At 39.9% G+C, this 24,463-nt stretch overlaps 1 protein-coding gene across 8 annotated transcripts in view; it reads right to left on the bottom strand.

Annotated features, from left to right (window-relative positions):
• MITF (melanocyte inducing transcription factor) overlaps positions 1–24,463 on the bottom strand; it is a 169,268-nt gene that overhangs the window by 73,634 nt on the left and 71,171 nt on the right. For 2 of the 8 annotated variants that reach the window (XM_084634191.1, XM_084634192.1), the window contains exon 1: positions 6,824–6,884. The exons of 4 other annotated variants lie outside the window; for them this stretch is intronic. In XM_084634191.1, coding sequence (XP_084490317.1) covers positions 6,824–6,879 — 56 coding nt within the window. In that variant the 5' untranslated portion in view covers positions 6,880–6,884. Of the gene's footprint in view, positions 1–6,653; positions 6,782–6,823; positions 6,885–12,251; positions 13,201–24,463 lie in introns of those variants that run through there. 2 more of the 8 variants (XM_084634193.1, XM_084634194.1) reach the window with 2 other exon arrangements.

Raw genomic sequence — 24,463 nt, 5'->3', positions numbered from 1 at the left:
TAAAGATACTAAAACCGGCCAAACCTAGAGTCTTCAGACTAGAAGCTCTGGCAGCAGCCTCTGTCCTGCAAAAGAGCAAATGAAGTACTTGCATTACAATTACCTCCTCACCCTTCAGGGGTCAAGAAGAACTTCATTAATCGTCTGCTATCATACAGGTGATGTGGAGCCCGTGAAGGGAGAAGACTACATCATGGAGTCAGTTGCTCTTCCTTCTGCAAGGAGGAGGGGTCAGCTATAGATGCAGCTGGTGGGGGCTACACAGAGCTGCTCCATCTGTCCAGACACTAAGCACAGCTGCCCCTTGTTACTTTATGGCATATGGCCTTGGCCCCTCTGGCCTGTCATGTGCAAGGGAGAAAGGGGAGAGGTGCTTTTAAAAAGTAACAGTTGACACTCATTTGCCCCCTTTTTTAATCAGCACAAAGAGGCAAAGTTGGCCCTTTCCTAAACTGCTGCTGCTCCTTCTCCAACAGGGATTCCCCTACATGAGCCAAAGGCAGTCAGGCAAGTGGCAAATGAGGCAGCTAGAGAAGAGAGATTATTTTTAATAGATGCATTGGATCCTCCTATTAACCCTTCCCTGAGTGCTCGCTATTAGTGGATTAGGTTCAGTCGCTTTTTTGTTTTGTACAACACGGTACATGGGGCCACCCGTGGTCATTACAAGATCGTTTGGGCTGCCGTGCCCTCTGTGGGATGGACTGTCCAGTCCTAGGTCTTCTTCCATCAGACCCAGCTGTCCAAGCTAGAGGCCTGGACGAGACTGGATTGAGTGAAACTCAATGTGGACTGAATTCAAAGATTGTACATTCCCTGGCAAAGGATCAGCATGCCCCCTCAAGAAAATTCACAATCTAGGGCCTCTTTGGAAATCCCAGGTGGCAGGAATGGCCACTGTCAGTGACCAGGAACATTGCAACCTTCTCTTCTTGATATGCACTTTACCACAATTGCCACTTCCAACTGTGATTATCTCCCGGCTCCCGCCCCCATTGGGTCTACCCCAGAAGGTCAGCTACAGACTTCTGCTAGTGCAGAACATGGCAACCCACATGGGAACTAGCCAAGACACTGAGGCAACACCCTTACTCTTGTGAAGAGTGTGTGTGATGGGATTGTTAACCACACAATGTTTGGGACCTCAACTTTAAATCTCACCCAGACTGCATTTCTGTCAGCAGAACATCATGCCCAGGCATTGATTCAGACTAATTCAACTGGTCTACCTTTTCCAGATTTGGCTCCGGACAGAACATCAGGGAGGCGCATAATGCAGTTAGTGGCCACTAGGCTGCCCATACAACAGCATGAGAACTAACCTCTTGTAGACTCTTGTGTAACCAACGAATTGTTTAACTCTGCAGTAGGAAAGCTCTGTGACACAGTAAATTCTATTTTGATAAACAATGAGATTTAGGATCTTTCTGCAAATGCAGGAGGCGATTTCATTAAATTCCACCTACTGAAACTGACCAACCAACCCATCTTTTAAACTGACAAATCATTAAATTGGTTATCAATATTCTAACAAGCGTACTTCAGTCCGGAAGTAGTTAGGTCAGTTAGTAGTACAACAAATACATCTATGAGTATCAAATGTAACTCTGAAGAACCATAAAATGCCTGACTTTTTATTTGCTATTTAGAGCCCCAGAGAAATTACTGACAACAGTTTTTTAATGAATACAGTCCAAATGGAGTTTTCTGTCTGTATGGAAGGATGGAAGATTTGAATGACTACACATGTTACCCATAATGTGGATACAATAAGAAAATGAGTACTTGTGGCACCTTAGAAACTAACAAATTTATTTCAGCATAAGCTTTCATGAGCTACAGCTCACTTCATCGGCTGCATCACGAAAGCTTATGCTGAAATAAATTTGTTAGTTTCTAAGGTGCCACAAGTATTTCTTTTCTTTTTGCAGATACAGACAAATATGGCTGCTACTCTGAAACCTCTCATAATGTAGATGGTCATTATTGTATAAAAAAAAAAGACACTGGCCAGTTTTTTGTTTTGTTTTTAAATCGCATTATTCTAAAAACCCAAATTTCTTTACCACGTTACTAACATCAGATTATTAAAACCAAACATTTTCAGAGCCTACTTTACCTTTCGCTATTTACACAGTTGGTTTAGGTCTTTATGTGTGTCTCAGCTCAAACAAAAACAAAAATAATACAGACTGACTAACTAGAAACTGTCTAATTTGGCTTGCAGGTTCTTAAGTGCCAACAGCATTTTGAATGGTCTTGGTTGCAAACACTAATTTAGGCTGGATTCTTTTGTTTGTTTAAAATATTTCCAAAGAAACTTCTAATAAAGAGTTATGAAAATATTCCTGTAGACCTTAGATTTTACAAAAAAACCCTATTGTTGCAAACCTAAATTATGGGCCAAGTTTTACTCATCCATGTCTCTTCAATCTAAAGTTTTTTATTAAGACCCACGGTAATTATGTTTAAAATAAATATGGACCGACACACTTATTGTTTCCATTTATACAGCACCTAGCACAAGGTGATCCTGGTCCATGACTAGGGCTCCTCAGCGCTACAGTAATACAGATAAATAAATAAATAAATCTAAATTCTTGAAAAATAAGGTCCTCATTTTCAGTTAGTATTCCGTGTTTATATGACATAAAACCTCCTATGTCTTTTGTCTAGTGTGGCACACAACTGATAACCTAAAGCGTTTACACTGCAATCCAAATGTTCAATATATGTATGTCACAACAAGGCGGGAGACATTCACAGTATTCTTGAAGACATGGTCAAGAAATGCAAGGATGTCCTTCACAGATATAACAGCCATTCAACAATTTTGATGGTATAGGAGATCCAAGCTGCAGCCATCACCTCTGGATGACTTGTGGAAAATGGGAGTAATCAACTAAAGTCTCGAAACAATCTTTATTTTTACGTAGTGAATGTGGTAAAAGTGATACCTTAATGTAACACCTTTGTTTTCCAGTTTGTCCCACAATTTTTGATTAGCGAGAAAAGTGACAAGCCCAAACTTTCTTCACTGTTCATTTTTTCATTTGTTTTGCTGATCCTATGAACTGTCTGAAGCAGAGTTGTATGAAACTCAATGGTTAAAATTCACAGGGATGCTGTAATTTTTCCCTCATACTTGTTTCACACACTAATACTTACATTTGGCGCTGGATTTACCCCGCTGCACCCAAGTTTTTCCCCTTTTCCAGGTTGAAATGCTCGGTTGTTTGGGTGGAAGCCACCCACACCATATCAGTCTTGGCTCAAAACAGAGCTCAAAACAGGTCCACCACTTTCCTTGAACCACTAGACAAAACAGGTATAGAGTTCTGAGTTTGTAATTGAACTCAAAGCCAAGCAAGCAGAGGGTTTTGTGTCAAAAGAGCTAGAGCGCATAAGTTTGGAAGGGCTCCTCCTTGCCCCTGCAAGGGGGTTCCAAAGAGGATGGATCTAGACTGTTGTCAGTGGTACCAGATGACAGAAGAGGAGTAATGGTCTCAAGTTGCAGTGGGGGAAGTTTAGGTTGGATATTCAGAAAAACTATTTCACTAGGAGGGTGGTGAAGCACTGGAATGTGTTACCTAGGGAGATGGTGGAATCTCCATCCTTAGAGGTTTTTAAGGTCAGGTTTGACAAAGCCCTGATTGGGATGATTTAGTTGGGGATTAGTCCTCTTTTGAGCAGCGGGTTGGACTAGATGACCTCCTGAGGTCCCTTCCAACCCTGATATTCTATGATGATATTTACAATATCCCTTCCTATTTAAAGTTTGGATCAACAGGGCTTAATATGTTCTAAGCCAAGGAATTAGAAAACAACCTGTTCTTGCTGTAGTGTCCAAGAACTGGATGTGTTTGGAATGCAGGGGATAAAATCATTATTCTGCACAATACTCTGTTCTGCAATAGCTCCAGACTGGCTGGCTAATTTGGGGGTAGCTCTTGAGCTTCCAGAGTTCGACAGAACTTCAAATAAGCATCTGATTGACAGAAACAAAGAAATATGGACCTTAAGAGATCTACATAGAAAAGATGCAATGACAAGGCCACAAAATGAGCAGATTAGTATATTTCCATCCTAAAATGTTACTCCACACTCTTCCGGATAAAAGAAGGGATAGAGCTTTAAATGAAGGTATTAAAAATGCTAAAATGTGATCCCTGCCACATTACTCTACCAAGGGAGAAGACTACTGCAGAGGGCAACAGCTCAGAAAATAAGCATAGGTTACTAGACTTACTATTATCATATTTGGGGATATAGATCAGACAAAATTTGCTTACCAGGAAGTTATTACTCCTTTATAAGTCTGGACAACAATGATAGGGCTTTCAAGAACCCCAAGTGTCTGAGAAAATCTTACTAAAGCTCAACTATTTAAGTGGAGTGAGAACACACAAAAAGTTAGGCCACTTGCCACCATATGTGTCTGTGACGACAAAGCAGCACAGCATTAAAGGTTTAGTCAGGAGATCAGCCTAGCCAAAACTTTTAATGTACAAAAAAAAAAAAAAAAAAAAATCAAGCCAACAGAAGCAACAGAGATGGTCAAGCCCAAAGATTCAACATTCCAAGAAATCTACTGAGATGAGTGTCCTTATGAGGCCCAGAGGTAAGAGAGAATGCACAGTTAGAAAAACTTGCATTCAAAGTCTTGCATTTAACCAGTTCACACTGATTTATATAGAGAGTGACTTGTGTTCCTAGTCGGTACAGCACATAAGTGAATATTCACATTTAAATTGAGATCCAAAGTAGAAATAAGCAACATTCATTTTAATCTGGAAATTGTTATGTTATTTTTTTTGAGCCACAGGTGTTAGAGGAGAACTGATAAAACCTTTCCCATTCATGTGGCTCGGATATTTCTGTTTTTGATTAATTAAAAACTTCAGCACCACAAATTAATTTATATTGATACAGGTTTCAGTCTCTCTACAAGAGGAAAAAAATCCAGATTTAAGATTTCAGACCGACTTTGCACTACTTAACTACACTCACATAAATGCCCTTTCCCTACTCTATTGATAATAGTGAAACTTCTGATTGTGTCTTAAATGTTAGTGGATTTTGCTATTCACCATACCGAAGGATATCCCATGGAAAAAAAAATAAGGAAGCACATTACAAAAGTTGAAATAAGGGAGAAAAGATGGAGTTAGGAGAGTGTACACAACAAATTATTACAGGTTCCCCCATAGCACTTCATTCCTAAAACTTAACAATTGATTGTGGGTTATAGTGACACTTCACTCCGCAATTCTATTGGCTGCCATGGCTTAAAGTACCAATATGGGGGAGGGGGGGGAATCTTGGCACTCTGCTACATCCTTTCCTGCCAAGGACAGCGCAGTAAACCTGACAGAATTACTCTTATAATGTTTGATATAGGTCCACATACACCATACATTTCCTGCTGCTTTGAAGCAGGAAACTGAAATTTTCCACATTTGAAAGTGAAGGGCTCATGGAGATAAGTGCAATAGCAAGCAGCCTACTTTGCTGCTGACAGAAACACATCCTCCTCCCCATTTCCCCCACCAATGTTTTCTGTGTTCATCCCAAACTACACTTGCTCTGAGCTGCTCTCCTCCAACTACACCATTTAGAAGTCCATCAAACAGTTGGATGTACTCTCAGTTCAGTACGCAGCAAAACGGGTGTGTTCTATAGTGGGATGCACCTGGGTGTATTGTCAGCAGTTGCGGGACTAAAGAATCTTTCAAAAAGCCAGTTTGCGGGGGGGGGGGGGGGGGAGATGGGGGGGAAATCAGCAGGTAAATCAAAATCAGTTTTTATAGAGACAAAAAAGTCTCACAAATGATCAATTAATTGTTGAAACAGAAGGACTTTACAGAATGCAATTATCTTTAACCTACAGTTATGCATGGATTTTTTTTAATTAAAAATTCTATTAAACAGTTGTGTACTATTTAGTATTTTTCCATTTTTTTTCTTCCAGTCTTTAAAACACACCTTCACAAGCTGCTGAACATAATGCTTTTCCATCTTAATGAAAACCTCTCTCATGACCTGAGCGCATTCAGTAAATAATTATTAAGCTCTGGCGGTGGCTTTTGCAGGAGTCTTGGCTTAATAAAATGCCGTAAGTTGATTTGCTTGAATGCCTATTCACTTGGGGACACATTGTTTAGAAAACTTTATCACCATATCTCTAAGCAGGGTAAATGTAAAGAGGCAATATCTAGAAGTTGCAAAGGTCACAGAAATAAAGGATTTTACAGTTTGTCTGTTAAAAGCTCAGAGGATAATTATAAGTTCAAAATACATAAAAGAGACTTTCAAATATATTGGTTAAAAATAATCACTATAAAATAATTTAATATGGATATATGTAATATACCTCAATTTAACCAGGAGATGTCAGTAAAAAAAGAAAAAAAAGCTTCAAGATAAAACCAAGAATTTCAGCAAAGGAAAATTTGCCCTACACGTATCCCTGTGTTGATGCATTAAGAAATGAGCGTGAGTATAATAAATAAGAAACAGAACTAATCATGTCATCCCAACCCACACAGTACATTTATATCCTATATCAAACCCTGCTTTAGCCCAACCACCATATTTTGCTTAATTTCAAAAGTCATTAAAAACAAATTAAAGCATTTCTAGGTTCCCCCTACCGAAAGTTGCTATCTCTGTCTTAGCCAGTCAGACACAGCTGTTGTAGCTTCAAGCGAGGTGACGAGGACAAGTTAACAAGCACAGTATTTTTAACTCTCAGAACAAAGCCTCCATCACAAAATCAGACAATTTGTTCAGAGTGCTGTTTCTGAAATAAAGTCTCACTTACAGATAGAAGCTTTCAAAGGAGCATGGCATGAACATCTGAACTCTAAGAGCTTCCATCTCCCCCCCCCCCACCCCCCACCTCTGTAAGGTGTTCTGCAAGCCCTTGGAGAAGAGTGAAAGTCAAACTAAGTCCTGGCAGTGGATATGTCACTAGGGGTGGTTCCAGATAAGACCCTGGCAACTCCAATCCAAGCAGAGTTCTGTGCCATGCCAGAATGGTGCCCTAGCGTCTGTCTGCATCAACAGACCTGTTTAATCCAGCACCTACCTGGGGCGCGGGGGGGGGGGGGGGGAGTGCTGCTTGTCACAGTAAAATGAAAAGCCTCATTTAAAAGTGAATGGGAAGAAATTCAGAATCACGGTTCCACAATTTATGATATACTTATATCTTACCAACAAGATATTAAGCTACTTCACAAAGTACTTGATCAGAGAATCCCAGAACAGTAGATACACATGCTGTGCCATGATTTGAAGAAATAAAGAATGGTCTGTAGCTTTAGGGTCCAATCCTGTGAAGACCTACATACAAATAACTACATTGCTAGTAGGCCCACTGACTTAATGAAACTTTAGCTGGATACTGAGGGGGGAGGGGGGGAGAAATGCTACCGAAAGCAGCTGTCCCATTCACAAATTAATGGCCTGGTCACACAAGCACTAATGCTCACTTACTCTGCAGTCCGAGAGCACTGGCTAGCAAAGGATCCCCTAGCAACCAGGACTTTCACAGAAACTGAACAACTCAGAAGACCAGAGGGGCCTGGAGAAGCAGAAGGGTCCAGGAGGGACTGCAACAGTAAGTGACCTCTATTTCTGTTGGCTTCTGGGAGATGAACCCCTTCTTGCTTCCACCATGGGACAAACTCTGCTATCAGGTAGAACAACTTTTGGAAACATTGTGTGTGAAAGCTTGGAGTTTACTGCTCCTTAGGCAAATGCAGCCTATGTGTGGGAAGACAGGGCCTTTAAATATGTATTTTCTTTAAAGAGTAAACCATTTTCACCTTCCAAGTTTAAGAAAAGGAAACCAGGTCCTCCTGGTCATAAGGACATAGCTGTAACAGGTTTCAGAGTGGTAGCCGTGTTAGTCTATATCAGCAAAAACAAGGTGCCACAAGGACTCATAACTGTAACAAACACTATAGTCAAAGCTATACTGATGTCATTAGTTGACTCCATTAGAACTGTTATAGAACCTATTTTCAGCTGTGTTTGAAAGACACTGAGGCAGAATCCCCACAGAGAAGACGGAAAAACGGTTAGGTAAGGTTGACTTCCAGCTTTCCAGCAATTGCAAGGTGTCAAAAAATAATCTAAAGATGTAGCCGACTTTAGTTAATAAAGTATTATCCAATAAACTTTCAAAGCCTTGCACCATGAGAACAAACTTATGCTTCTCTTTCACAGGTATCTGCTATGAGCTGGCTTTAAAGATTTGCCTTTCACTTGAAAGTCTTATTAGTCACCTTGTTAAAGACTTTTCCAAGCAATTCAGACACTACTTACCTATTATCAGTACTTACTGATAAAAAACATGTTTGCAAAAAACAGAGTACCCGCTACAATAAAAGCCAAAAGGTGGTAAAATGGAGCAGACAGGAGATACCACCACCCTGATAATCTCTACAGTTTAGGAGTTTTGTAATGTAAAATTTACCTTCTTTATCTAGGTAAACAAATAGGAAGATAATACTGTCGCCAATGGGTAGACAAAAAGTTTGTTAATTTCACTACACTACAGCTTTACAACTGGTTGGCCCTAAAATCTGACCTCATGTCATTTAGTTAAAAGAATAATGAGTTATGTTGATTATCACTTGACTCTTGGGACCTGTAAACTCACTCCTGTGAGCAGCCCCACTGAACGAAAACAGGAATAACTCAAGTTGAATGTTCTCAGTTTCTGCACTTATTTCTCATTTATCGGATCCTCTCCAAGGGGGAAAAAAAAGTTTACAGTGGTGTAGTAATTCAGGAACTAAATTCCTCTGTTCATCCTGGATTCTTTGTTTACTGACTTAACTTGTTACAATTGTGTTTGATAATAATTTCTAAACAATTCAAAGGTTCCCTAAATCTCATCTCTTTACACACACGACATCCTGGTTCAGTTGTATTGAATAAACAGGACTTTTAAAAGTGAGAAACGGAAATACTCACGTAAGACTTGATTAAAGAATCACAAACAACCACAATAATGAAAAATCACAATGCAAATTCTGTGCTCTGGTACTCTTAGATCTACTTTCCCATCAACGTGTGCACCCTATTAACAGTAATGCATGTTACATACATGGAGAAAACAAGCCCCCACAATAATTTCTGTTGCAGAGACAATTCTAAGATCAAAGTGATCTTTATTATATAACATACAAAGTCAGCATTGCCAACTTTAAGATAAATACCAAATATCATGGCTAAAGTCCCACTTCCTGGAGGCAAGCGATTATGCAAACAGGTCACCAAGAGAAAAAAAAAAAAGGGGGGGGGGGGAGGGAAGAATAAGTTTCTAGCCCTCTTAGTTGCCAAGAAAAGCTTAACAAGATTTAAAACTAAATCAGAAAGCAAACAAAAGTAACCTCAAGTGATTTTTTTAAAATATTTTTAAGCTGCTCATGATTTTGGGGGCCTAACTCATTGCTTTTGAAGGCTTGGGGCTGCCAATTCAGCTAATTCTGAAGCCCTATATCTGACGCCTTCCATTCCTATGCCCATTGCAAAAAGTCGGGGAGAGGGGAATGTGCAACAAATGTGGTTTGCCCTGATGCTGTTGTGGGCATACTTCAGTGCCCAGTGGAGATTACAGGAGCTGCACACTACTCTAATTTATCTTGGACTGCCCATAGTCTGCTTGCACCTGTGGGCAGCCATGAAATGCTAGCTGGCCACACACCCCTCGTTCCCCTTTTACAACAGGTCAAGGTCATAAGGGGACCATGAGTGTGTTGAGTATGTTGCTCAGCCAGCTCTATGTCAGCTGGGGAGTGCTCCTTCTCGGAGGATATTCCTTGGGGAGATCTGCTTCCTTTAGCCATTACTTTATGTCACCAGAAAAGGACAAAGAGACCACAGGGCAACACACAATCAGGCCAAGGTCTCTGGAGTGTCTACTCATCTCCAGGTATCAGTCAAAAGGGACATTATCAACTTAAATGTAACTTGAGTTTGCAACTTTTTCTCTTTAAACTTATTGTTCCTACAGGTTAGATTGCTATAAACTGGAGGAGACTGAAGGAAAACCTTCATGATGCTTTTCGCTTGCTTTAAGTATTTTGCAGCAATTCCTTTAATCAGCTTTACTGTTTCTCCTACAGTCAATTTGTATCCCATTTGTGTGAGTCTTTCACACAGCAACAAGGAAGAGAAAACACACTTTTAAAAAAGAATACAGAAACGTGATTGTAAAACCCCAAAAGTTATCTAAGGGATCTTGGGGGCAGGAATAGGGCCGGGAATATATTTTTAGTGACATTTTAATGCCTATTATTTATTTAGGCCATACCATGAACTTACATGGTGCTTTACACAGAAAAAGAGCAATGAAAGGAAGACAACTGTTAATCAATAAAGCTGAGGTGTTTGAAGTTGGAAATTCTGATTCTTTTTATACCGAGGCAATAAGGAAGTGAAAAAGGAGGAAACTGCCCTAGAGCAATTGGCGGACAGCAAGCAAAAACAAGTAGATTTTGAGAATTAGCTTTAACCATTGAAATCAGTGGAGAGGCTCCCATATACTTCAGTGGAAGTTTGACTGGATCCCTTGTGTTAGCAGAAGACTGTGCATTTAGAGAAATACATGTAAAGTATACAAGTAGCCATGTTGCCTAACACCATCCTAATACATAAATCATATCCCTCAATGCCAGAAGGGACCATTATGATTAACTACCCTCATGATGAAATGATTTCCTGCATAAATATAACTCAAAACAACCTCACCCAATAATTTCTGCATCAAGTAGTTTCTGTTTGAACTATGGCATATCTTTTAGAAAACCATCCTGTCTTGATTTAAAGGCTACAAATAATGCAGAACCCACCACAACCCTAGCTAACATTTAATTATCCTCATTTAAAACTGTGCTCTATTTCTCGTCTGAATTTGTCTATTCAGAGTGCACATAAGGGGAAAAAAAAGATACTAACTCTGCAGATCACTACATCCAATATAAAAAAAAAAAAAAATGGACCAGAGGATGTTGTGAAGGCCAAGACTACCAGAACCACAGGGTTCAAAAAAGAACGAGGTAAGTTCATGGAGGACAGGTGAACCAATGGCTATTAGACAGGTTGGGCAAAGATGATGTCCCTATCCTCTACTTGCCAGAAGCTGGGAATGGGTAACAGGGGATGGATCACTTGATGATTCCCTGTTCTGTTCATTCCCTCTGGGGCACCTGGCACTGTCCACTTTCGGAAGACAGAAGACTGGGCTACATGAACCTTTGGTCTGACCCAGTGTGGCCGTTCTTGGGTTCTAAGTTAAAAATTATATTTTAAGCCAGATGTGGCTCAATTAATTAAATGAAATATCACATTTTAAATAAATATATGAAAGCATGGTTTCTGCATTATGCTTCTGATAAACACCAAGAAGATAAATGTTTATGAATGGATATCCTTGAGTCAATAAAATAAACACTCACTCATCGATATACCAGAAATAAGGTTGTATGTAAATAATTTCCCAGTTTCATTCTGGGACTCCTGCAGAACAAAACAAATGGATCAGTTTCAGAGAGAGTGTGTGAAATGAGAGTTTACATATTAGAACACATGATCTTTAGAACACAGTGAAGAGCAAAAACTGATCATTACCAAAAATACATTTAAAAAAATATTCCTGTTTCAGCTCAAAACCAGGCTTGCTTTCAAGCAAAAAAATACCAAGTTTAACAGTTTTGTCATAGCATTGATTCAGTTTCATAGAGTTTTAGCAAAATGTAGAGACCTCAGATTTCAGTCTTTTCTTAATATCTTGCTCAGGCCTACATAGAGTGAGGCAGATATGGAGCAGGAACACTCTCCTTAACCTTCTTCAAAGTGTATGCACTTTTTTAAAAAGCAGCCAAATTGACAAAATGTATTTACAAGCCTATTGCTAGACAGTTTTAATCCTCTTTGGTTGCTGACAGTATCACCCTTCAATGGCTATTTCTATTCAGAGTTAGGGGTATATTTGCTGAGGAAAGGTTGCCAACTCCTGAATCATGTAAACAGGAACGAGAGCCAGAAAACGTTTCACTGGACTCTGAAGTTCACATCTGCCTTCGTTACTGTGACAAAAGGCAAAGGCAGGGATTTAGTTTATAACCTATAAATCCTGCAAGGACTTCATCACAAAACCTTGGTGAGAGTGTTCAGGATTAACTGGGTTAAAACATTTAGATCTTATTTATTTAGCACTCAGGACCGTGGCACATTACCTGCAAGAGCATTCACACAACTGCAGGGGCTCTCAAACTGGGGTTTGGAACACTTCAATTTCTGTGCCTACACAGACACCAATTTTACCATGAGAACATCAGAAAGGCTCCATGGCTTCTCCATCAACTCCTCTCCTTCTGAAAGGAAAGAAAGACGTCGTCTGTGCCCATCACTGTGGTACCCAAGACCCTGATCTCATCTTCACTCATCCCTATATTTTCCCAAAGAGGAGCAGGAAGGGATAGAATTGGGATCCCCTCATCTTCTCTCAGTGAACATAAATATGGGACTAACACTGCAAATGGTCACTGACAGTTTGTAGCCCTATGTCTATCCCTTTTTCAAGACTATGATAGATTTTGTACAAACTATGCCTTGAGATCATCTGAAAACTCACAATTTGCTGATCATTATTGTCCTGGTTAAATGTGTGTGGCAACATTGTATGTAAAGTTATAAAATTCTAATGTATGACATTACTGAGACATGTTCCAAGTTTAGAAAAGCAGCCAGTCACAAACCAGAGACAAAAGGCAAATTGATGCCACAGCCAGGTGTCAATGAAACCTTGGACCATCACCTCGTTGACTGGCCACTCTTTGGCAGGAAAAAGGGTATGAGCGAGAAATTTACATCTTGGCAAAATCCCCACAGACTGACTGTCTCCTGAACCTCAGTTGGACACGACTCTCAAAGAGGAGGAAAAAGTATAAAGAATGGGGAACAGACGCCCTAAGTTATTCCTCCTATTCTCTCTACCCACAGCAGCCACAATATCTGATGAGCAAAGAAACAGCTCTGGACTTCCAGTCTGGAAGGAGTTCAGCCAGTAAGACTGCTGAAGCATGCTGCGAGAGACTTTTGCTTTGAATTCACTTAGCTTGTTAAGTTAGGTATTAGTTGCATTTTACCTTTTTGTTTCTTTGTAACCAATTCTGACTTTTATGCCTCATTACTTGGAATCACTTTAAAAAAATCTTTCTGTAATTAAACTTGTTTTATCTTAACAGTGTGCTTGGACTGAAGTGTTTGGGAAACTGCATTTGAGATAACAGGATTTGTGCATATCGTTTTCTATTAATGAAATGACAGGCTTTGTATGAGCTTGTGTGGTCCAGGAGAAGGCTGGACAGTACAGTATGTATATTTCTTGGAGAAAGTCTGGGACTGGAAATTTGCTGGTGCTGCTCTGAGGTGCAATTCAAGAATGGCTGGCCATAGCACGTACACAGTATAGCTAGCAATAATTTACATGCTGGAGGTTGTCTGTGAGCAGACCAGGAGTGGTTGCTCTCACAGCGAAGCAGCATAAAAAGTACACCAGGTTGGAGAATTGAGAGGACAGCTGTTCAACAGCACAGACTGCACCCTAGAGAATGTCTGTCACCAAATACCACAAGTTGCTGTTTGGCACTGAGCTTCTGAGAAGTCATGTTTTTATAACAGTATCCTGTATTACGTGACTGGGATGGAATACTGTGGGTGGGACCAAGAATTTAAACCTAATTAGATTCCATTTCCTTGAATTGTCTACAAAAATGCAGAAGGCCAGAACAGGTCATCATAGCGGTGGTCCCTTTTGGCCTTACAATTTATGAATTTTTATTCAAGAAAAAAGACACATGAATTGGCACAAGAATTCACGTATGCCTGAAGCACAACAGCCTTTCCACGCCTAATGCATGGGAGAAATTGTTCATCTTTATAGAGAAGCTGCTGCTAGAACACTGCCACAGTCATCATCAGCTGGTGTTATTGACTATGGAACTACTCAAGCAGGTGCTTCTCATGGATGCACCTGGCTGCTCAAGAGTTTACAGTGACAGATTGCCCTCTCTCTCTTCATGCTGGTATATGTACCATCCACGACTTACCCCCCTTTGTATACCCCCTCCTGAATACAAAGCATCCCCTAGAATAGCAAAACACACCATGACATTGACAAGTAAAATGGAGGAATCCCATTCCACCACATTTTACTCTAGTGTAGATCTCACACACACACACACCCTCCAGAAAAGGGGCCTATATGTCTACTTTTTTTTTTTTTTTTTTTGCACTTAACTCTGCCTACTGTTAAGGCTTTCGCAAAAAGAAAAGGAGGACTTGTGGCACCTTAGAGACTAACAAATTTATTTGAGCATAAGCTTTTGTGAGCTACACAGCTGCTACTCTGAAACCTGTTAAGACTTTGCTACTCTTCATTCTGCCTTCTATTTGTTCCCATAGTTAGTATCTTTGGTACCCTGGTGCCAACCCTCATAACAGAACTTGCCTGTTTTATTAACGAAGCAATTATGAACTATTTATAGGTGGAACTGATGTAAAATGAACATGAAACGTGCTATGGTATACAATTCATGCTTACTGAGCAAGCACCAAAAGCCAAAGCCACTCTTAATATATGCTTGTCCTCATACTTGCTGATGCTTCATATTAGATGCCCAGTGTTAATCTTGTTTGACAAACAGAGGCAGCCCTGCTGGTTTTGAATTTTTCTGTACTTTGCTAAAAGAACTAAAAACAAAGTCTAACTGCATACTCTCATACACTAGATGGAGCCTTGTCTCTTATTTCACCTCGCCTGTCAAACTTCATTTAGCTATTCTCAGATTCCTTTGCACAAGGAATTAGAGTTCAAGGGTAAAAGAGGTGAGGGGCATTGGTGTAGTGGTTAAAAGAAAAAAGAGTGGGTAAACTCTTAACCTAAACTCTGTATTCCCCAAATGAGAAGTGGGTAAACACAGTCAAGATTCCTTCCCCACTCTGAACTCTAGAGTATAGATGTGGGGACCTGCATGAAAGACCCCCCCTAAGCTTGTTCTTACCAGCTTAGGTTAAACAGTACCACCACCAAAGTGCTACACAAAGAACAGGGGAAGTGTCCACTTGGAAACATCACCCCAAGCACTACACCCCCTTTCCTGGGGAAGGCTTGATAAAAATCCTCACCAATTTGCATAGGTGAACACAGACACAGACCCAAACCCTTGGATCTTAAGAACAATGAAAAAGCAATCAGGTTCTTAAAAGAGAATTTTAATTAAAGAAAAAGTAAAAGAATCACCTCTGTAAAATCAGGATGGTAAATACCTTACAGGGTAATCCGATTCAAAACATAGAGAATTCCTCTAGGCAAAACCTTAAGTTACAAAAAGACACAAAAACAGGAATATACATTCCATTCAGCACAACTTATTTTATCAGTCATTTAAACAAAACAGAATCTACTGTATATCTAACTAGATTGCTCACTAACTCTTTACAGGAGTTCTGACCTGCATTCCTGTTCTAGTCCCGGCAAAAGCATCACACAGACAGAGAGACCCTTTGTTTCTCTCCCCTCCAGCTTTGAAAGTATCTTGTCTCCTCATTGGTCATTTTGGTCAGGTGCCAGCGAGGTTATCTTAGCTTCTTAACCCTTTACAGGTGAAAGGGTTTTTCCTCTGGCCAGGAGGAATTTAAAAGTGTTTACCCTTCCCTTTATATTTATGACAGCAGTGTACCCATCTTTGCCCTCAACTACATTGCTGGTGAGGGGTAAAATCCTGGCCCAAATGAAGACAGTCGGTTGGGTAAATGCCAATTGACATGGATATGGCCATGATTTCAACTGGGGTGGGTCTTTTTTAAAAACAAGCTAACAAAAAAAACCACACACACATTCCAATTAAAAAGAAAAATTTACTCCAAAAATTACTTTTAATGAAACACTGCTCTGTAGGCTTCATAGCATCAAACATCAGATCCCATTTAAAGTTATTGAATGCTCTGCTCTAGACTCTCCAGACCACACTGAAGCCGACTCATCTAGCCTTTACCGCATGTACAATCCATCATGGTTTGAATACATGTTGGAGAACTCTATAGTTAGCCTGTGTTTTATTAATTTGTGTTTGAATTTCTCTCCTATTCCTTTAATTACATTAGAAACCTGAATTTTTACTTTTTGTTCTAATCTTTCATCCAATAAGGAGTTAAACTGCTTAGTAATTTCCTGGGTCTCATTTTTCAATAGTGCTAATACTTTTGGTTTCCTTCAAACACTGCTACCTCTGCTCTTGTCTGGTAAATTAAAAAGAATTATCATTAATGGATTGATGATGCCTCAGTTTGTCACTTGAGATTCTTCTGACTCTGCTGATTTACATACCTAGAGCAAAATAGTTTATGGCCAAAAGCTGTGGTTTAAGTCAGTGGGAATTTTGCTTAAGTGAAGAATGAAGAATTTGACCGAGATGGCTAAAACAATATCTCATCAATCTTCCCTTAGTAATGTTTGGAGGGAAAAAAATGTGTTATGTTCAAACCAAACAGTTCACTCTATGCAAACTAGAGTCTCATAATTTTAATGGGACGGTGACAGAACAAAGCCAACCTAACTTCTGGCAAGTTGGCACTCTCCCACTAGGATTTTTCAGTATGCAACAGGATACTCTGCCTGTGAGTGTGTGTGGAGATAAGGCAAAATAAGCACAGCAGAGAAGACTGCCTAAAGGAGCGACCTGATTCGTTTCGCAAATTAAACATTTAAAGAAGAGTTTGAGAGCTGGCAACACTTTAAAACATTGACTCATGAAATCTGGATGATGCCTCGAGAAGTTACTGTACTGAGGCTGGTTATTCACAGAGGGTTAATTTCTCTGTTAATGAGATCTTTCTAGCAACCTACTCAAAATTTTAAAGGGTACATTCACGCTGCAGCTTGGGATAGGATATGCACCTTCTGTAGACACACCTGTGCAAGCTGCAATCTAGCTTGCTTGCTAAAAATAGAGGGGAGCACATTGCAGGGCACGTCAGTGCAAGCTGCACAATCCCATATGACACCTGCGGATACATTCTCGCTTATGCAGCCTGAGCTGAAGCTTGCATCGCAACCTCACTTTGTATTTTTAGACAGCGAGCATGGATGCATCTACACAAGCCTAATTCATAGACCAGCTGCAATGCAGATGTACACTGATAGACAGCTTGTTACCTTTTGAGGGCTGAAAGTCATCTGAAGTCACCAACTGATACCACAGGCAAAATGCTACCCCCAATTTGCACATGAAAATTCGGTGTGTAAACAAATCAAAGCCCATTCCAATTTAATGATGTACTCTGTCCATATTCTCTCATTCAGGTATAGAAAAAGTTATCTGAAATTTTAAAGGATTTCCATTGACTTGAATGAGCTTTGGATTAGGCCCTCAGAAAACCCAACATTTTAACATAGCAAGTCTGTAGTGGCAGAATCATTTGAAACTAGAATATATTAACTATCAATACAGTGAAACTCCACCCCTGTCGGAAAGTGAGCATAACTGAGAAACACTTGAATAGCCTTTTGCTCTAAGCTCCTGCACAACAAATGTGGATTTACTTGTAGAAATATGAATATGGAAAGATTCTAAGAAAACATATTTATAAAGGATTTGGTACACTGCATTGTCTGGAAAATAAATGTCAACATCTACTGTATTGCAATTTCTTGGAATTCTTTCTGTGCCAACGTTCTTATTGCCCCGTGTACTTCTGTATATTAGTCCAGCTGAGTGAACCAAAGTTCAAAAGCATTGAACTGAAACAGCAAAGAAGAAAATACCTCCAATGTGACCCCTTGTTCTTTCCCATTTTATAAATAACTTGAGTGCCTAGATTTCTGTAAATCCATTAGTTATTGCTTCATAAATAATTACTGGGTTTGGGCTGATTCTGCCTTTTCTTTGACATACTGTGTTAAGAGTACACCTAAGATTTCTGCAGTTTATATTGGGAATGATACGCAGAACTGAGTATGTGGGTTAGGCAGAGGGAGGGGGGAAATCTAGAAGAGAACAGTCACCATATTCATTGGCAACAGAATTTCAGAGAGAACATTTCTTGTTGACAGTTATTTGGGGTAAGATTTTCAAGACTGCTCAGCTCTCATTTAGGCGCACACACAAAAAACTAGCCAGTGCATATGGGGGCAATGCATACATGCTCCTTTATCTTCCTGTGTTTTCCATGCCTAAAGTTGTCCACAGTTCCATTGTTGTATCTGGTTCAGTTCATATCAACCACTCAGATTAAGATTTTTAGATTTCACCTCCTCCCCACTATCATTATCAGTGGTCTTTCTGGAGTGTTAAAAATCTGCCTAGGTCAAGAGACTCCATGTCCCTTTAATGTTATGCAGCTGCAAAGTCAGACTGTGAGTAATAAAATCAGAAGACCAGAAAAATTGAATCTGGAACTAAACCACACAAGAGCGCTGACACTATTTTCCATACAAAGAACTAAAATATGGGCTCTATTTGGCATTTTTAAGAGTATACTTAATGGGAGTTTCATATGATTAAAGTGATTTATGGTTGACATTGGACATGCCAGAATATGAATGGACAGAAAAATAGAGTTAGAAAAATATTTCAAGTTAAGAGGCTAATGTTCACACACACATTTTAAAATATTGACTTACTAAATGTTTCCTTCCTTTTATTTTCTTTCCACAAGCTCTCATGTTACTCAGTTTTATCGGAAAGCAAATGTCAGTCATCTTGGTGAACATTTGCAGAAGCCAAATTTTAAGTTCTATCGCAAATATTCACAGTAGAAATGCTTCCATCGTGTTCCAATCAGGGAACAGAAGCAATACCGTATGACTTATCTGAACAATCCAACCAACCCGCATAACTGGGGATCCCTCACCGACAACCCTCCAGGGATATCTGCAGTCCAAGTTTAAAAAAAAAAAAAAGGGGGGGGGGGGAAGGGCTGGCGGTGCGCAAATAATCTCAACACATGCATTCTGAAGCTGTGATCTATTCCTGATTACTTCTGAGGCACGAGAGGTTCAATTGGTCAGATAATCTTATTCACACTGAGCAACTTAATTTTACTGGAAAATTGATACTGAAGGAAAATTTCAATTGTGTTAGGTCAGCTCAAAAGGAACATAAGCAAGCATCACATTTTCTCACCGACGCATGCGTACGTCCCAACATCAGAAAACACAGTTAAGCATGGTAAAGGTAAATATATATTGATGACCTCTTAGTAAGTGTACGTCATATGATGAGTCCATGTACAACGTTTATCACTCACTTTTAACCATACCAATAAAATATTTGATGGAGTGTCTGTTAGTCTTTAGGGTGTTCTGTCAGTGCATGTATTAGTTCAAAATCAAACATCTGGAAGTGTTAAACATTACACAGTTGCAAAATACTGAATGAATCAAATCACAAAGATTATCCATTTCACCAAGCATCCCAAGTTCCATTAAGTGACTTGAAGTCTTCTCACTGCAAGGAGAGTCTATGGAACAGCATTAGACAATGAGACAATAATGTTTTTTTGATGGACCTTTAAACTTCTTATATTGTCTGTAATCTCTCCTAGGAATAACCAAAAAAAAGTTTGTGGAAGAAACAGCGTCATCTACATTATTTTCTTGGTCTGTTCAATGCCCAAATATCTCCATATACAATAATATTTCTGGCAGTAAGACACTGGATTTAATGCTCTAAAAATGCTCCACCGTAGCGCACATCAACACTACCTTTCTGTCACTGTCATTTGTAACCTTGGGTTAGTTTCTATGCATCTTTCTCTCCATGCCTCCAGACAGTCTCCAAGTCTTACTTCTTCCTTGGAAGATACAGAAAGAAGCTAACCCTTTTCATTATGTCATCACCAAACCCCTTGTCAAAATAGCCTTGCCTTCCACCTCAATTACTGCTGCTTTATGTATTTTGTCCTCTGTTCCTCCATCAAGCCAGAGTGTCCAATATGAACATGTGGACACTGATGTTCCAGGCAGGGATTATCTCTGCTGTTACCAACAACTGTATATATGAACATAGGAAAATAAGGTCGAGATTTTCTAGAGTCCCCAGAGACTTTAGTGCAGTGGTCCCCAAACTGTGGGGTGTGCCCCCATAGGGGGGCATGGAGGAAATCCAGGGGGGGTGCTACAGGGGCCGAGTCAGCCCCCATTGGCGGGTGGGGAGGGACCACCACCCAGCACCTCCCTGCCCCCAGATCTGCTCCAGTCCTGCTCCCAGCTACATCCCAGTCTCCCAGCTGCATTCCCAGGCTAAGCCGCGACTCCATTTCTGGACCCAGATCCTCCCTCAGCTGTAGCCCCAACCTCAGCCCCCTTATCCCATGTCTTCCCACCCTCCCCGGAGCTGCAGCCCCTCTCCTGGCCCCTGCTCTGGGGTGGGGTGGGGGGGATGTGGACAGGGATAAGGGGCAGGGTGACCCTCAAAAGCTTAGTGCCTTTGTTTTTGTTGTCCATCTTGACATCTTAAAAAGGGTCCTTGATTTTCAGAAAGTGCTGAGCGCCTTCTTTTCCTGGCCATCCCAAAGAGTCTCAGGACTTTTAAAGCATCCCACACTGGACACCCAGAACTGGAGAAAAGAAATCAAAAACCTAGTCATTGTAAAATCTTGGCAATTTTCCATTTCTTCAGGTCCATGTGAAAATGTATGTTTATTATACATGCAACAGATTTTGGTTGGGCTGGAGGAAAGCTCCTTTCTCTAGGAGTTGCCATGAGGTAGCGGAGCCACTTCAAAAGTCTACCTCCAAAAAGAGTCTGGCTACCAATCAACCAACCACCTTTTGCCCATTTGTATCTATGGCGCTGGAAGACACTCTCTGGTATTTTTACTGGTCATCATACTGCATGATCTCATGGCAATCCAGAGACATGTACATTTGGTATCTTTTTTATAGGCTTAGAGGCTCCAAGACTGGGTTCTCACTGTGGTGGACACTATGCACACATTGGAGCAGGAACTTTTTCTTGACATAACAGCTGACTGTCTGTATAGACTAGACATAAGTATGTGGGAAAGGGAGAATTATCTCCACTTTACAGATAGTGAACCAAGGCAGATTTAGGAGACATTTGCAGAGTCACAAAGAGCAGTAGATGCCCAACTCCCACTGACTGTCACAGGAGAGTTGGGCACCTACCTATTATCTGTGCTTTTGAAAGTGTCCTCCAAGTGACTTGTGTCAGGTCAGATGAAATGTGTGGTAGAGACAAGAATTTAACCCAACTCCCAAGTGCCCGCCCTGGGCCTTAACTACAAGGTCATCCTTCCTCTGTAGCCATGAAGCAAACCCACATTTCTTTCGTTATCACAGGTGGAGTTAACAAGGTATGCAAAAGACACAGCAGAACTTTGGAACAGTGGGTGAAGCCACCAACACCTGTTAACAGGGTGGGTCAGCAGAAGAGTCCTTCCAGCAGGTCACACCACTACAACAATTGACAAGATCAGCATCCTTCTATCCCAAGCAGTCACAGACACTGAGCTCTTGTCTCCTTTCACCTTTAAGCTCCTCCAAAGCACATTTTGACACACTGGTAGAGCGGAAAGGGGAAGCCTTCATTGCCTGTGCAATACTCAGTCCGCAAACAGAGATTTAGTCTCCAGCACTTTTAGGTGAGGGCTTAAAAGTTATTGAATGAACAAGCATCTAGAGTGTAAAACCGGAACATGCATTTTTCCCCCCTCAAACTGTACTGTAAAATCCTGCCTATTGGAGTTTGAGCTTTGTAAAGACATTTTGATTATTCTATTAAATCATTTTCACATGAAAAAATAACATTCACCTTTTAAAAAGGTTTTTAAATGAGAATACTACACTTAGAGCAATAATGATATCAAGTAGTATGGATTGTAAGCTTCTAAAACAGAAAATAAAGTAAACCAATTGCTTACAGGAACTATGTTCTAGTTCCTTATTTTGCATACCGAATGTTTAATCAAAACCATACACATGTGGATGGTTAAAAACACAAAACTGAAAAGGATTTCCTACAACTATAATCTGTGCACTGAATGCAAAGTCTGGAAAGGCTGAAATACTGAAAGCAAAATTTCCCCCAAAACAAAGAGCAAAATGCTCTAGGTAAAACGGCAGCAGTAGCAGACCTATGTAAATGGATATTGCAACATCAGCAGCAGCCAGAAAAATACAGTTCACATGCCAAAGCATTTTTTGTGGGCCAAAGTCTATGGTGAAATAATGGCCTTGAAAAGAATTACATGGGAAGCATTAGCAAGTACTAGCAACAGAGATACAAAACTATAGAAAGAAAAGGAGTACTTGTGGCACCTTAGAGACTAACTAATTTATTTAGTCTCTAAGGTGCCACAAGTACTCCTTTTTTTTTGCGAACACAGACTAACACGGCTGTTACTCTGAAACCATGCAAAACTATGATAGCCGCAGTGCTGCTACTAATTGCACAGCAGCTCTTTAAAAATGTTGGCTATTAGAAATAAGGTTACATCTCATTAATCTTATCTTAATTTGTTAGAGTATAGATGGAGACGCATATAAAATTCCTAAGTGAAACAGAAGAATACGTCAGTAAAACAGAAGTGACAAAAGGTCATTCTACAATAAGGAACATGTAATCTTTTAGGGCCAGAAAGCACTTTGGCACACACCTTTATGCAGGTGAGCAGACTCACAGAGTTCAGCGATACGACGCATTGAGCCTGATTCAACGACTACTGCAGTCAATGGGAGTCTTTCTAGCAAGTTCAATGAAAGTAAAATCAGGCCCCATTTCCTTAAAGCTAAGCATTCACTTAGCCTGAATGAGTAATGTGCACAGAAAAAAAAATTAAAAAGCTGTTCCAGGAATTGCATTTAAAGCAATGTTACCAACTCTTGTGATAGCTGGGTTTACTTAAATCAGCAGCTCCTGGAGACAAGTGATACGCAAGAACTCTCAGTTTTCATTAAAAAAAAAAATTCTAGTCATCAGGAGTCACATTTTCAAGCTTTTTCTCCACAACCAAGTGTATCCCCTAAAGACGAAAAGCCCAGAAGGCAACTTTAAAAAACAAACAAATCCCTACGTTTATTATTTAAACATCATGACCTTTTTCAAATATCTTCTGGTTTCTCGATTTTTCATTAATACAGTAATAATGAATCCATTGATCAATAGCATACCTGTCAAAACATATTCCCGTGTGAAGGAGTTGTGGCTTGGAGAGCTTCTCTGTAATAATGCTTTTTTCTACCTAACAGCAAAGCGGATATTAGTACTGACAGTGAACTTTTGCACATTAAAGCGTTTGTGAACAAGGGATTAAATGCAAAGAGTGAGTTAAATTGAAAAGTCAGAAAAAATCCTAAATACCATTTATTTCATTGAAACTAATGAATCAAAAATGTAAATGCAAGATAGAAAATAAGGGCTCAATCCTGCAAACATGGAGGCACATGAATATTTGTATGCACGTATATAATAAAGAAACAATATACTCAAAGCATCACCTAAATTTTTCGAACTGGAACAGCCACCATCCCTACCATCTATACAGTATTAGCCAAATTTTCTCAGTCCAACCCATTGAAAAGTTGAATTTTAACTATTTACCACCACAACCAGAAGAATACATCTAGAAAAATAGATTAACACTGTTGTGCTGAAAGTTAACTGGGATGCCAAGGAATACTGAATTGACAGTATATTACTTGGGGATTCCCGCTCCCTCCCCATTTGACATCCTGCTTGCACAAGCCACACTACCAGAGTTAACACTAAAGAAATTAAATGTTTGCCATAGAGAAAAACAAGCAAATTAAAATTCTCTACTGTAGACTCCTGTTTCCAGAGGGTGGAGATGTGTTTGTTCATTCTGGTGCCAGGTCATTTTGAACTATTTATGCTGACCTGGACTTACTAAAATCTTTATATGCAATAAAGCCAATGCTGTGAATCCAGAAAAAAATGGTTATTTTAGTTGTTAAATACAGTATGTAGCCAAATCGAAGTGTTACATTTGTACCACTCAATCATTCTCCTCCCTCCAGCTTAGCAAGAAGGGAGACAGCAAGACTCTAATAGCAAGCTCTGAGCATTTCAAAGAGAAAGTGTCTGTTTACTCAAGTTTTAGATATGTATTTAAAACAAAGCAAATTTAAGACTTAGAAATGTAAGAAAGTGGCAATAAAGTGAACTGTAACTAGATAGAATTTTAACCAGCAGCATTAAAAAGTCACGAGGAGTTTTGTTACTGATTTCAATAGGAGCAGGAAGAGGCCTTAGTACAATAATCATGGGCCAAATCCTGCCCTCCTATTTTGTATGCGTGGTCCCACTGATTTACATGTTGATTGGTCTTCTTGCGTCTCATCCTTTATCAGAAAAAAAATGCACGTTTGGCATCAACGCGGACTTTAAGCTTAATAACTGCA

The sequence above is a fragment of the Lepidochelys olivacea genome (genome assembly GCF_965140295.1).
Source record: "Lepidochelys olivacea isolate rLepOli2 genome assembly, chromosome: 7".
Taxonomy (NCBI): domain Eukaryota; kingdom Metazoa; phylum Chordata; order Testudines; family Cheloniidae; genus Lepidochelys; species Lepidochelys olivacea.
The sequence above is the reverse complement of the archived record's forward strand: the minus strand, read 5'-3'. Positions and strand labels throughout refer to the sequence as shown.